The 13,160-nt window shown below is 44.1% G+C and overlaps 1 protein-coding gene across 11 annotated transcripts in view; it reads left to right on the top strand.

Moving 5' to 3' along the window:
* Positions 1-13,160, top strand: part of baiap2b (BAR/IMD domain containing adaptor protein 2b) — a 100,649-nt gene that overhangs the window by 33,293 nt on the left and 54,196 nt on the right. For 10 of the 11 annotated variants that reach the window (XM_050059387.1, XM_050059386.1, XM_050059395.1 and 7 more), the window contains exon 3: positions 3,074-3,160. The exons of the other annotated variant lie outside the window; for it this stretch is intronic. In XM_050059387.1, the coding sequence (XP_049915344.1) occupies positions 3,074-3,160 (87 nt within the window). The remainder of the gene's footprint in view (positions 1-3,073; positions 3,161-13,160) is intronic. 11 annotated transcript variants of the gene reach the window in all.

The raw sequence follows: 13,160 nt of genomic DNA, 5'->3' as shown, positions 1-13,160 counted from the left end.
AGTTTTATTACATTTTCAAAATGTGGGTTCTGTGCACTTCAAGTGTAGCTGTTATTCCGGCTAGTTGTTATCCTCCGATACCCAGAACGAGTTTTGTGGATTAAAAAACTACACTGGACTTCTTGTCAGCATGAGGGTCAGTAAGTACTGTCTGTATTTTCATTATAAAGTGGCCATTTCCTTTAACATCATATTATCGTGAACATCTTATGGTGACGGTCCACCAGCAGATGGAGACATGAAACACTGTTCAGTGTCCGAATATTCATTCATTGTGATATATAATGACCTTCCCATATTCTCGTGCATCCCTAACAGAAACATAAAGATAAAACGTTCTGTAACTGATGTTTGTAGTTTGAACAGTAATATGTCCAGTAATGATACTGTAAATCAGTGGTTCCCAACTGGCGGATCGTGGTGCAAAAGTGGACCACAAGAAAAAAGACACTTTATTTTGAAGTACAGTGAATTTCCGACACAGAGCTTTTATTTTGAAGTGCTGTTTCCTGCTGAAGAGTGAGTGATGGAAACAGCTAACAGCTCGAAGCAGAAATGTGGACCCGTGACCAGAGGGACCCACGGCTGCACATGAAAACACTACAGTAACGTAGTGGCGTCCAGCGTCCAGTTAAAATTCACAGCAGCCTTTTTACAGTGTGTGACACAGCTGACACACACACTGTGACACACACACACACGCACACTGTGGAAACAACAGTTAATCTATGAAACTCTTTTTAGAGTAAAGACTGAAAAGGTGGATGTCAGTGTGAACGTGGACGCCTTCTGACCTGCAAAGCATCAACTCAGTGCTCAGTGGATGTCCGACCTGATGTAGACGTCTTTATTGTTTGTGTTTCATTCACGCTGACTCTGTATCGCCTTTATATCACTGTTCTAATCCTCTTTACAGGCAGAACCCTCCTCTCCCTCCCTCCCTCCTTCCTTTCTTCCTTCCACCTTCCTCCCTCTCTCCGTCACTTTCCAGCTGACAGACAAGCAGAGCATCTCCTCAGCTAATCCCACCTCGCCGCCCTGCTCTCCTCCCGGCTGGGATTTCTGCGGACATCGATTAAATTAGCCGCGCTCACCCAGCCGTCTTAGCCTCACCTCCATCCCCTCTGTCGCACTCTCATATCCCACCTAGGCTTAACTGAAGCTGGGCTCAGGAGAAGCCAGGGAAGGGTCTGTGCTTGTCTCTGTGTCACAGCTTACCCCGGAGGGCTGCACCGCTGTGTGCAGATTTACTGGCTGTTATCTCGCTTCATGGTTCAGATACAGGAGTGAAAGCAGGCCGAGTTATTTCAGACGTCGCCTTCACTTTCTGAACAATAAGTTTCATAGCAGCCGGCTTTGCTCGGCGTCTCTGTGGATGAGAACCTTAACTCAGAATAGACTCCCATTGTTTCCTGTGGTGATATGTGAATCCTCTGTCCTGTTTGCGCTCTCTCGGGATCCTGCATGAGCGTCCTCTGGCAGTTCACAGCACAAACACCCATCAACATGACGGCCCTGTTAGAAACGCAGCCCTCATCCATATGTATCTCCTGGCTGGACATGTGTCCTCTGTCCTCATGGCTGTCAGTCGCTGTGTGGCTCACCCCCGACCTGCTGCTTCAGGCCATCTTGTCCCAGTTTTTGAGGCCTGACTGAGTCACCGTCCTGTCTCAGTGTCCCTGGTCTTGTGTGACAGTGCACCGCAGAGAACAATGGCTGACATGCAGTATCTGAATTGCAAAATGCTTTGACATCAGTGCTGTGGGAAGTTTTCAGCAGGGTGTTTTTAAGATGGTGCTGTTGGATTTTAAAGATTCAGTTCACCCAAATTACAGAATAGTGATTTTCTGTGGTAACCAGCCATGTAGACCGACTGACCTGCTGAACGAAAGCTTCGGGTAGCTCAAGTTAAACTCTGTTCACCTGCAGGGTGTTTGCTGCGGTTGAATCAGTCGCAGGATTGAATCCGCTTCGTGTCGTATCACAGCTGCTGTTTCTACCTTCAGCAATCATTCTGTCTTCACAAGTGTTAACTGGCTCTGATGGGCCGTCATTTATCCGTCACTCCAGTCAGATTTCATTGTCTCACTGTTACTTTAAATAACGTTCTGCAGCCGCGCCGCCTCTTCCATTGTTTAAAGGCAGCGCTGTTTCCTCTCCGTCTCTAACAAACGTTATCTCACTGTGTGAACTCATCAGCTCACAGAGCGCGTCTTAGAGAGACCCCGACCTTCAGGGAAGTTATTCACTGATTTATTCACGTTAATAAGCATTTTGAGGCCTGCGACCTGAACGCTTTATACGCTTCACTTTATTAAAACAAAAAGACAGAGTGTAAAGATTTGACCAAATATTCGGCAGAAAAAAATGTTGGTAATGTGCGTTTCTGCAAACCACAGATACGTTACATTTCTACATTTCATATTATAACGTTTCTGAAGTGACGTAGTATCTGAGCTGACTGGGGTTTTAGCTTTTTAGCAAGACATTGCTGCATTCCCTGTCGAGATAAAAAACAACAAGATATTTTAAGTCAAATCTGATCTTATTCCAACTGTAACCAAACATTTTTTCTGCCTAAACATAACCACAGTGTTGAAACATATCTGTGGTTTGCAGAAATGCACAGTGCAAACATTTATTGTATTGATTTGTTGAATATTTGTTGGCCTCCGAGCACCGACCTGGAGTCAGATCTAAAACGGAGCTCAGTCTTTGTGACGGACGATTAGATCTTTAAAGTGTTTGCATGGCTGGATACCATCATGGTCGAGTAAGAGGATGTGTCTTTGTGTAATTTGGGTGACTAACCCTTTAAACTCCAGAGCAGTCTGTGCTGAGATGAGTTTCAGTTTTACCTTGAGATGAGTCTCTAGAGCTTCTCTCTGTTAGTTGCCTCCATAGAGCTTCTTCTCTTCCTGCCTGGTCTCCATTTCCGCCTGTCGCTCTTTATTTCCCATGCCCAGCCTGACCTCTCTGGGGGGGGTGGGCTGCAGGGGAGGGTTGCTGAGCTGAAGAAGATCATTTCAACTCCGCACCCTTGATCTGATGCCCAATGCTTCCATGTTTCCAGGTGTCACATACGCTGCAAAGGGCTACTTCGACGCTCTGGTGCGGATGGGTGAGATGGCCAGCGAAAGTCAAGGCTCTAAGGATCTTGGTGAGTCCTCGTAGTGGCTGTAGCACCCCTGGTGGGGTGGAGGGGGGTTGCACAAGCAGATGGTGAATGGGATGGCTGGAGCTGTTGGAGCAGAAGCAGCTGATGACCAACCTGAAACCAAACACACACACACACACACACACACACACACACACACACACATATATACACAGCCGATTCTGCGGTACTTTAAAGACTTCAAACAGAGTCGTCTACTCAGAGCTGATCTGATGTTTCATCACCTCCAGTTAAATCAAACACATTTTAATTTTAGAAGAATGAATTCTGCATGTCTGCCACAGCGTGCTCGTTTGGTTAATCTCCTGTTTCCCTCATTCAGAGACGATAAAGACTCTCCAGTTGTTTTTTTACTGCACCGCTGTGAGCCAATCAAACATTCACAAACCCACCACATGGCGATTCGCTCTCCATTCATAACCAGACCTCAGAATATTCACAGCGTCTGAGTGGACGTGAGGAACAGACGTCCAGCTCGCTCAGCTCTCACGCAGCGTGTTGTCTGGTTTCGGTTGGATCAGCCCTGGTTCTGCTCAGTGTCTCTGTCATAGGCGAGAACTATCAGACGCACAGGTAGGAACATCTGTACGCAGTCAGACAGGCCTGTATGTCACAGCCATGTCAGAGACCCAGTCACATGTCGGGGAGTGTGACAAGTCTGCGTCAGCCCTGGATCACTGCGTCCTCTTCGTTCGTTCACCCCGACGTGACTTAAGACAGCAGGCGAGGACTGAAACAGCATCAGAGAGGAGGGAAGGAAGGAAGGAAAGGAGAGATGAGAGGATGGTAAACAGGGACAGCCAAGTGAGGAGGATATAAAAGCTGCATCCATTATTCATGGGGAGCTCTTTTTGGGTGCTCCCTGGCACTTCCTCTGGAGCCTCATCATTTCATTTGTCTCTCTGAGTCGATACTCGGCTTGGCCTGTGTGCCCACGCTGATTCTGGCTCATTCCCGTCCCTCCATTCATTCGTACGGCGAGCTCCGTCTAACCACTTTAAGATCACAGATGTATGAGAGGTTCATCTGAGCGTAAAACCTGCGACTCATCGTAACCCTTTACAGATGGGTTGTTGTTTATATGATCCTGTTAAAAATCAGAACTGTAACAGACAGAATATTTGTTCTTTTAGCAGCAGAAAGCTGAAGCTTCTGTCTTCCATGTCATCACATCATCACTTTATGTGACCTTATCATATGTGCCGTGCAAATGAAACACTTTGCTGTAATTACAGCGGTATGTCCCTGTAATGGCCGCAGGAGATCGCTGTTTGAATAGTTCTGTTTATATGTCAGTCTAAAATTTTAAAAAACACAATAGCTGAAACAGTCATTCTAGTTAAGGCTTCTGTCCTGCGTGTCGTCATGTAAAAAGATGTCATTACGCTTTGCTACATGTCGTGCACACTACGCAAAAACAGAGAAACGAATAATGAATCCATCAAAGCGCCTTTTCACTCTGCTCCTAAAAATGATCATAGCTCAAAAACTAAATAATGAAATGAAAGTTCAAATAAGTTTTAGAGAATTAAGAAATATTTGGGAGGTTTTTTTTGTCAGATTTTTGTATTTTTTTAAGACACAACTTCAATTTTAAATCAGTTATCATAGTTTAGTGACTGACATTTTTTTTTTAGCTCAGGTTGTATAGATTTTAAGGATATGAAGCATTTGAAGATACTTCAGGAAATGACATCACAAGAAGCAAAAGCAGGTACTGGTGGACCGTTTCTACTGCAGAGGTCAAAGGGTTAAATATTTAGTTATCAAAAACCACCTCGGATTAAAAGTGAAGGTCTTCGTACAGCGAGTTATTTCTCAGAAAAGAAGTGCAACATTTTTCTGCATCACTACACATTAAAAAAAATGCACATGAAAGTTTGAGTTGGTGTGCAGACGTGTCATCAGGATATCCCATCATCCATCTGTGCATCCCTGTGTCCATGTGCTGTTGTGCTTCTCACTCTGTCTCACTGTGCTGTTGCAGTTGTCTGTCTGCATGCGTGTTGCAGCTCCTTTTTGGATTTCTTTCTCTGTCAGCCGAACCATGACTCAGCAGAACCTCCCTCCGCCTCCGGTCAGATGACAGAGCAGGATGAGCAAGATGGATTGATGGTGTCTCCACGTATCAGCGGGGCTCAGAGCAGCTGTGCTCTGTGCAGACCGCTCTGCATATTCCATCACTGGTGTGGAGCCGCGTGGCTTCAGAAAATCACCTTCAGAAAATGCTAATCACCTGGCAGGATGCAAAGAGAGGGGCAAACTGTGGGACTGTAAGAAGTCACGCTCAGAGAAGCTCCGCCAAGTGAATCCATGGGTGACACTGTTTCCACCAGATAGAGTGTTTGTTTGTAGGGAGGGTCATGTGACAGCGGGGAGCTCCGACACGTCCATATCCACCTCAGGAGCTCACTTCAGAGGTCTTTAGCAGGGAAGCCATTTTTCCCATTCTCGACACATGCGCATGAATGCAACGTTTTAGCAGCAAATTACTGCACACCGGATTACACAGTCTGATTAAATATATAAAGGGAAATATATTTAAATACACAGAGAGTCTGCAGCTCCTTAAAAAGTCCTTAAAAGTAGAAATGGTCCTCCAGTGCCTACATTGGTATTTTTGTTAACTGTGATGTCATTTCCTGGAGTTTCTTTTAATGTTCATATCCGTGAAATCTGTACAACCTGAGCTAAAAGGTAAAAAAACATTTTGATCCAACAGATTTTTAACATAACCTAAATATTTCTTAATACTGAACTGTGTACATTATTTACTTTTTGGAATATGATCATTTTTATGAGCAGAGTGAAAAGGTGCTTTGATGCATTCATGATTCATTTCTCTGTTTTTGTGTGGTTTTGCACTGCACATAACGTAGCGTGATGACGTCATCATGAGCGTGCAACGTGATGACATGATAGACAGGAGCCTCAGCTTCCTGCTGCACAAATAATAAATGTTCTGTCTATTACAGTTCTTATTTTAGATCTGTTTAAACAGGACCGTGCAGACAACAATCTCCTGCAGCCGTCTGCAGAAAGTCTGCTTTTAAAGGGTTAATGTTATAAATATTCATTAAACAGCATTAGATTTAGATTTGTGAGGTTGTAATTGCCACAAACATTTTTTAATTTCATTTATCCATCTTTAAATTTCTTTTGTCAAAATGAGTCGAGCTCGTCAGCGTGAACGCTCACATTTAGAGATCTTTAAACCGCCTGAACCTCAAACTGTCTTTTTACTTTTTACATTGTTTTTACCTGCTTTTGATTCAGTGTCGATGAAACTGATTCATGATAACAGAACAAACAAGATGCATCAGTCAAAAACCAAAACCACAGATCAGTCTGATAAGTACACAAGAGAAACTAAAATAAGTTAACCATTAAAAAAAACAGGGCGATATTCAAAGTAAACAGTGACTGCTGCCATTTTCAGTTCATGTTATATCATATAACGAAGTGCGCGCGCGTGTGTGTGTGTGTGTGTGTGTGTAATCAGTCACCCGAGTTTTTACCTCACACTTCATGATGAGCGAGGGCTGAAGGCACATTTGTAGAATCTTGCAACTTGTAATTGTGCATTTAATTTGAGTTTTGTTGAGGAGAAAGTGTGTGTGAGCGCGACGGTGCTGAATTAACTTCAAACTGTGAACCCTCTCTGACTGAGACAGTGTCATTAATCAGAGCATTAAGACCAACAGCAGCTAACAGCATTAGCACATGAGCAGAGGATGTGAAGTGCGTGTGATGGGCTGGAAGAAGGAGCAGAGAGCTGAAGAACATGGCGTTCTGCAGGGCGAAGAGGCGCTGGACTGTTTGATGTATTAACTTGCTTCATTAGCATCACTGGAATTATCCAGACTTCATGAATAACATCATGACGTGGACGAAAGTTTCAAAGCTGCTCAGAAGAAACTGAAACAGAGCGGTGTCACCTCTGTCACACAGCAGCTGACGGGGAGGCGGAGTCATGACCTTCTGAACATAGTGAACATATCTGAGGAGGAACATCAGGTGTTCCTGAGTGAAACGTACAAACAGGTACGTCAACCTGCAGCTGCCCTCAGGTGTAGCAGTGACTCTGGGGAGGGGCGTGGCTTAAAGTTTGGTTTGTTTAGAATTTTTTGAGTCAGATTCTTTTTCTGTGGCGACATCTTGTGGTGAGGACTGAAGATTACAACCAGCTGAAACTTCTCCTGGTCAGAATTCCTTCAGTGTTGATTGTTCAGGAGCTGAATTATCCACACAGGTCTCTTCCCTTTTAGAAACAAACACACCAGCTGATTTAAACAAGGAAGAACTCTGAATAAACAGGTTTTAAACAGCTGCTGTTATCAGTAAAGCAGGAGTTACTCCTCTGTGTCGCATCGACACCGCACCTGCGTCTTCAAACAACAACTTCATCAACAAACATGGCGTCCAACACGGAGCGAATTGTGTTGAAGTTAGAACAAATAAATGTTGCACAACAACTACTTTTACCGAAAGTACGGCAACGCAGAAAAGAGAGAAGACGGAGGAGATTACGGTGTATGTTACAGCATCTGTTATGTTACGCTGTAGATGACAGCGTAGGTTATGATGAAGGTTACAATGTAGGTCACAGTGTAGGATACGGTGTATGTTACAGCGTTTATTACGGTGTAGGTTACGGTGTAGGTTACAATGTAGGTCACAGTGTAGGTTACGGTGTATGTTATGGTGTATGTTACGCTGTAGATAGCAATGTAGGTTATGATTTAGGTTACAGGGTATGTTATGGTGTAGGTTACGGTGTTGATTAGAGTGTAGGTTACAGTGTAGGTTACGGTGTAGATTACAGTGTAGATTACAGTGTAGGTTACGGTGTAGGTTACAGTGTAGGTTACGGTGTAGGTTACGGTGTAGATTACAGTGTAGATTACAGTGTAGGTTACGGTGTAGATTACAGTGTAGGTTACAGTGTAGGTTACGGTGTAGATTACAGTGTAGATTACAGTGTAGGTTACGGTGTAGGTTACGGTGTAGATTACAGTGTAGATTACAGTGTAGGTTACGGTGTAGATTACAGTGTAGGTTACAGTGTAGGTTACGGTGTAGATTACAGTGTAGATTACAGTGTAGGTTACGGTGTAGGTTACGGTGTAGATTACAGTGTAGATTACAGTGTAGGTTACGGTGTAGATTACAGTGTAGGTTACAGTGTAGGTTACGGTGTAGATTACAGTGTAGATTACAGTGTAGGTTACGGTGTAGGTTACGGTGTAGATTACAGTGTAGATTACAGTGTAGGTTACGGTGTAGATTACAGTGTAGGTTACAGTGTAGGTTACGGTGTAGATTACAGTGTAGATTACAGTGTAGGTTACGGTGTAGGTTACGGTGTAGATTACAGTGTAGATTACAGTGTAGGTTACGGTGTAGATTACAGTGTAGGTTACAGTGTAGGTTACGGTGTAGATTACAGTGTAGATTACAGTGTAGGTTACGGTGTAGGTTACGGTGTAGATTACAGTGTAGATTACAGGGTATGTTATCATGTAGGTTACGGTGTAGGTTACAGTGTAGGTTACAGGGTAGGTTATGGTGTAGGTTACATGGTATGTTATTGTGTAGGTTACGGTGTAGATTACAGTGTAGGTTACAGTGTAGATTACAGTGTAGGTTACAGTGTAGGTTACGGTGTAGATTACAGTGTAGATTACAGTGTAGGTTACGGTGTAGGTTACGGTGTAGATTACAGTGTAGGTTACAGTGTAGATTACAGTGTAGGTTACAGTGTAGGTTACGGTGTAGATTACAGTGTAGATTACAGTGTAGGTTACGGTGTAGGTTACGGTGTAGATTACAGTGTAGGTTACAGTGTAGATTACAGTGTAGGTTACAGTGTAGGTTACGGTGTAGATTACAGTGTAGATTACAGTGTAGGTTACGGTGTAGGTTACGGTGTAGATTACAGTGTAGATTACAGTGTAGGTTACGGTGTAGATTACAGTGTAGGTTACAGTGTAGGTTACGGTGTAGATTACAGTGTAGATTACAGTGTAGGTTACGGTGTAGGTTACGGTGTAGATTACAGTGTAGATTACAGTGTAGGTTACGGTGTAGATTACAGTGTAGGTTACAGTGTAGGTTACGGTGTAGATTACAGTGTAGATTACAGTGTAGGTTACGGTGTAGATTACAGTGTAGATTACAGTGTAGGTTACGGTGTAGATTACAGTGTAGATTACAGTGTAGGTTACGGTGTAGGTTACGGTGTAGATTACAGTGTAGATTACAGGGTATGTTATCATGTAGGTTACGGTGTAGGTTACAGTGTAGATTACGGTGTAGGTTACGGTGTAGGTTTGAAGGTATGTTGCAGTGTAGGTTACGGTGTAGATTACAGTGTAGGTTACGGTGTAGGTTACAGGGTATGTTATGGTGTAGATTACGGCGAAGATTACAGTGTAGGTTACGGTGTAGGTTTGAGGGTATGTTGCGTGTAGGTTACGGTGTAGGTTTGAGGGTATGTTATGGTGTAGGTTACAGGGTAGGTTATGGTGTAGGTTACGGTGTAGGTTTGAGGGTATGTTATGGTGTAGGTTACAGGGTATGTTATGGTGTAGGTTACGGTGTAGGTTTGAGGGTATGTTATGGTGTAGGTTACAGGGTATGTTATGGTGTAGGTTACGGTGTAGAATACAGTGTAGGTTACATGGTATGTTATTGTGTAGGTCACGGTGTAGGTTACAGGGTATGTTGTGGTGTAGGTTACGGTGTAGGTTACAGAGTATGTTACGGTGTAGATTACGGTGTAGGTTACAGGGTATGTTACGTGTAGGTTATGGTGTAGATTACAGTGTAGGTTATGGTGTAGGTTACATGGTATGTTATTGTGTAGGTCACGGTGTAGGTTACAGGGTATGTTACGGTGTAGATTACGGCGAAGATTACGGTGTAGGTTACGGTGTAGGTTTGAGGATATGTTACGGTGTAGGTTACAGGGTATGTTACGGTGTAGGTTTGAGGATATGTTACGGTGTAGGTCATGGCGTAGGTATGGGGTTAATTCTCCTTTGAGGCCTCTCTTACAGAGGTGGTGACACACAGATGTTAGTGGCTGCTCTCTGGAGGAGCTCCTGGTGTGTGATTGTAGCTTTCACTGACACTCTGGTAATTGAGTGTGTCACAATTAAAATAACAGCAGAGGAACAGTTTAATGGTACATTTCAGCTGCCTTCTCACACACACACACACACACACACACACACACACACACACACACACACACACACACACACACACACACAAAGTGAGCAGTGAGGACTAAACATTACAGGATCAGTCACGTCTTTGGAGCTGAAATCATCTGAAGTCAGAACCTGACACGTCTCCTGATGGCGACACTCATCTGTGTTGTTTCTCACTGAGCTCAGCTGACAGCACGCCGCTCTGACAGCTCCACACAGGAAGAGGAAATGATGCCTCGCTGTGTTTCATTCACTTGTTCGTAATTTACACGATGCCGCTGTGCTGCATGACTCCCTGAGTGGAGAGACGAGATACTCCACGACTGCAGTGTGGAGTGTCGTCCCACTCATCCTCTCCTCCTTTCACTACAGCGTGCTCTCTGTGTCTGCGAACGCCCCCGCATTGATGTGGGAGCTGAGGCAGCCCCGGGAGAACACGCCGACTCTGCACACATTTCTAAAAATAGATCAAACCAAACGCCTCGACTGGAGCCGCTTCGCAGGAGGAGGAGAGACGATGAGAGTACGATGCTCGATCTGCAGCCCAAAAATGGCTCGCCGGTGATGTCAGTACGGCTGAAAACGCCGGCGTCTCTCTTCCGTATACTAAATATGGACATGGTTGTGAGGGAAAAAAAGGAAGGAAGCTCCTGCAGTTCCGGTTCTCCTCTCTGACCATATAAGGGCTCCGCCATTCACATGCTAATGTGAGCAGAGGTGGATCTCTGTCAGGTCTGCGCCGTGGATCACAAGCATCCACTCTGACTCTGCTTTATGTAACCAGAGGAATTCATATCAGGAGATTCTGAATCTGAGCTGAAGTTCATACAGAGACATCTCCACCATCCTCTGTCCTCTGTCCTCTGTCCTCAGGCCTTCCAGCTGTTGCTCGTCTCCTCCTGAGACAGAAACAAGTGTCACAGTCACACACTGCTGCAGTGTGTCACAGTGGAGTTTTTTAAGGATTTGATTAAACCTTTCCCAAACATTAAAGCCTCACTGAGCCTAAGATTAGGAATTAAATTAGCAACAAAAATCTTTATAAAAGATTACACTGAAAGCACCACATTAAGAACAGAAACACACCCTGCTCCTCCCTCTGATGACGGTGTCACTCACAGCGAGATGGAGACATGCGTCATCTTCTTCATCCTTCCTGAGGCGCATTGTTTTGGCTTTTGCAGATTTTTATTAAAAAATATCTGGATTTTTTTAAAATAAAAAAAATAAACGATGCTTCTGGAAATAGAGAAATCATAGTTTTTATTGAACAGTAACTTCCAGGTGGAGAACCCTCATGTCAGTTACATCAAAATGAAATGGCGCCAAACAAACGCTGCTTCAGTTGGTTAGGTTTCAGCCACCTAAGAAAAGCCCCAGATGATGATGATGAGTTCATATTCCTCAGCTCTGACTGAACCTAATCTGACGTCACTACAGATCACACAACAGAAACAAAGAACAGTTTTGATTATTCAAATGTTCATTTGTTTTTTTTTAATAAAAAATATCGTAAAACTTCACAAACATCCTTTTTTCTGTTTTTATGGAGTGTTTTATGTTAAGAGTTGAAATGAAAAGCTTCGGCATCAAATTAGACACGTCAGCGTGTTTTATACGAGTAACTCCTTCCTGTGAAGACACAAGACTGATGCTGTGAGCTCTGTGCGTGCCGCAGACTGTTGGTGAGACTCCGCCCACACACACACTGACAGAGCTAACTGTAGCATCACACAGCTAACGTTAGCTAACAGTTTTTAATGAACGTAACCAGAGTCGAGCCTTTTTGTTGTGAGTCTGTTGGGACTGTTTAAAGGCTCGGAGTTGGATATTAGCCGCTGCTGCTGTGTTAGCTTGTGCTAACCGAGCAGACGTTGAACTGACTGTTCACCATGAGGACGGCGGCACCAGAGACCGTCCTGCAGTGCTGCGTCTAGGTCTGCTGGGCCGTCGGGGATCAGACCCTCGGCACAACCATGTCGTCTACCTCTGAAACTGAGAACGACATGTTTGGTTCTCTGGTCAGCGTGCTGCACATCTTCTTCTTCTCTGTGTTTATTGGCAGCTCACAGATCAACTCTAAAGGTGTGCTGCCACCTGCTGGATCGGGGTGTAGACGCTACCCCGATCTAAAAGTTGGATTTGAGGCTTTTTACCCAGATTTATGTTTCTGATCTGATGTGTGCCTTTTTTTTGTTAATAATCATAATACATTCAGAGATATTTTATATAAAAAGCAAAAGTCATGAGACTGAAACATTTCTTATTTCCAGCGTAGCTCCGGTTCCTCTCCTGCTCAGCTTCACCGTGAGTGAATTAATATCCACATATTTTATACTCTACTACATTCAATTTCCCCCTCGTCGTCCTCTCATGTATTCCCTCCACCCAGGGCTCAGCACACTTTATAAAATCCACCTCATTAAAACAATTTAAGGTTAATTCACATGGCCAAATCTGAGGTTCAGGAAACAATTACCCCGTGGTTAATTAATTCACAGGAACAGGCTTCAGTGTGTCGGCCTTCGAGGCAGATTCCTCCTCTTCATCGGACATGATGAACGGCAGGAGCATGGCTCAGATACAGGCAGTGATATCAGTGACTCCATCAGCAGGGGAGGCTTTTATTCTGGCGGGTCAGAAAGGCACCGTTTCCTTCCTGCAGTTCAATATTCATCAGCAGAGTGTACCCTATAATTTTCTGCTCATTTGTCTCTCAGATAATTACAGCTGGTCTGAGAGGGAAGTGTTTTAAATCAGCGCTC

The sequence above is a fragment of the Epinephelus moara genome, chromosome 13, assembly GCF_006386435.1.
Source record: "Epinephelus moara isolate mb chromosome 13, YSFRI_EMoa_1.0, whole genome shotgun sequence".
Classification (NCBI taxonomy): Eukaryota; Metazoa; Chordata; class Actinopteri; order Perciformes; family Serranidae; genus Epinephelus; species Epinephelus moara.
The sequence above is the reverse complement of the archived record's forward strand: the minus strand, read 5'-3'. Positions and strand labels throughout refer to the sequence as shown.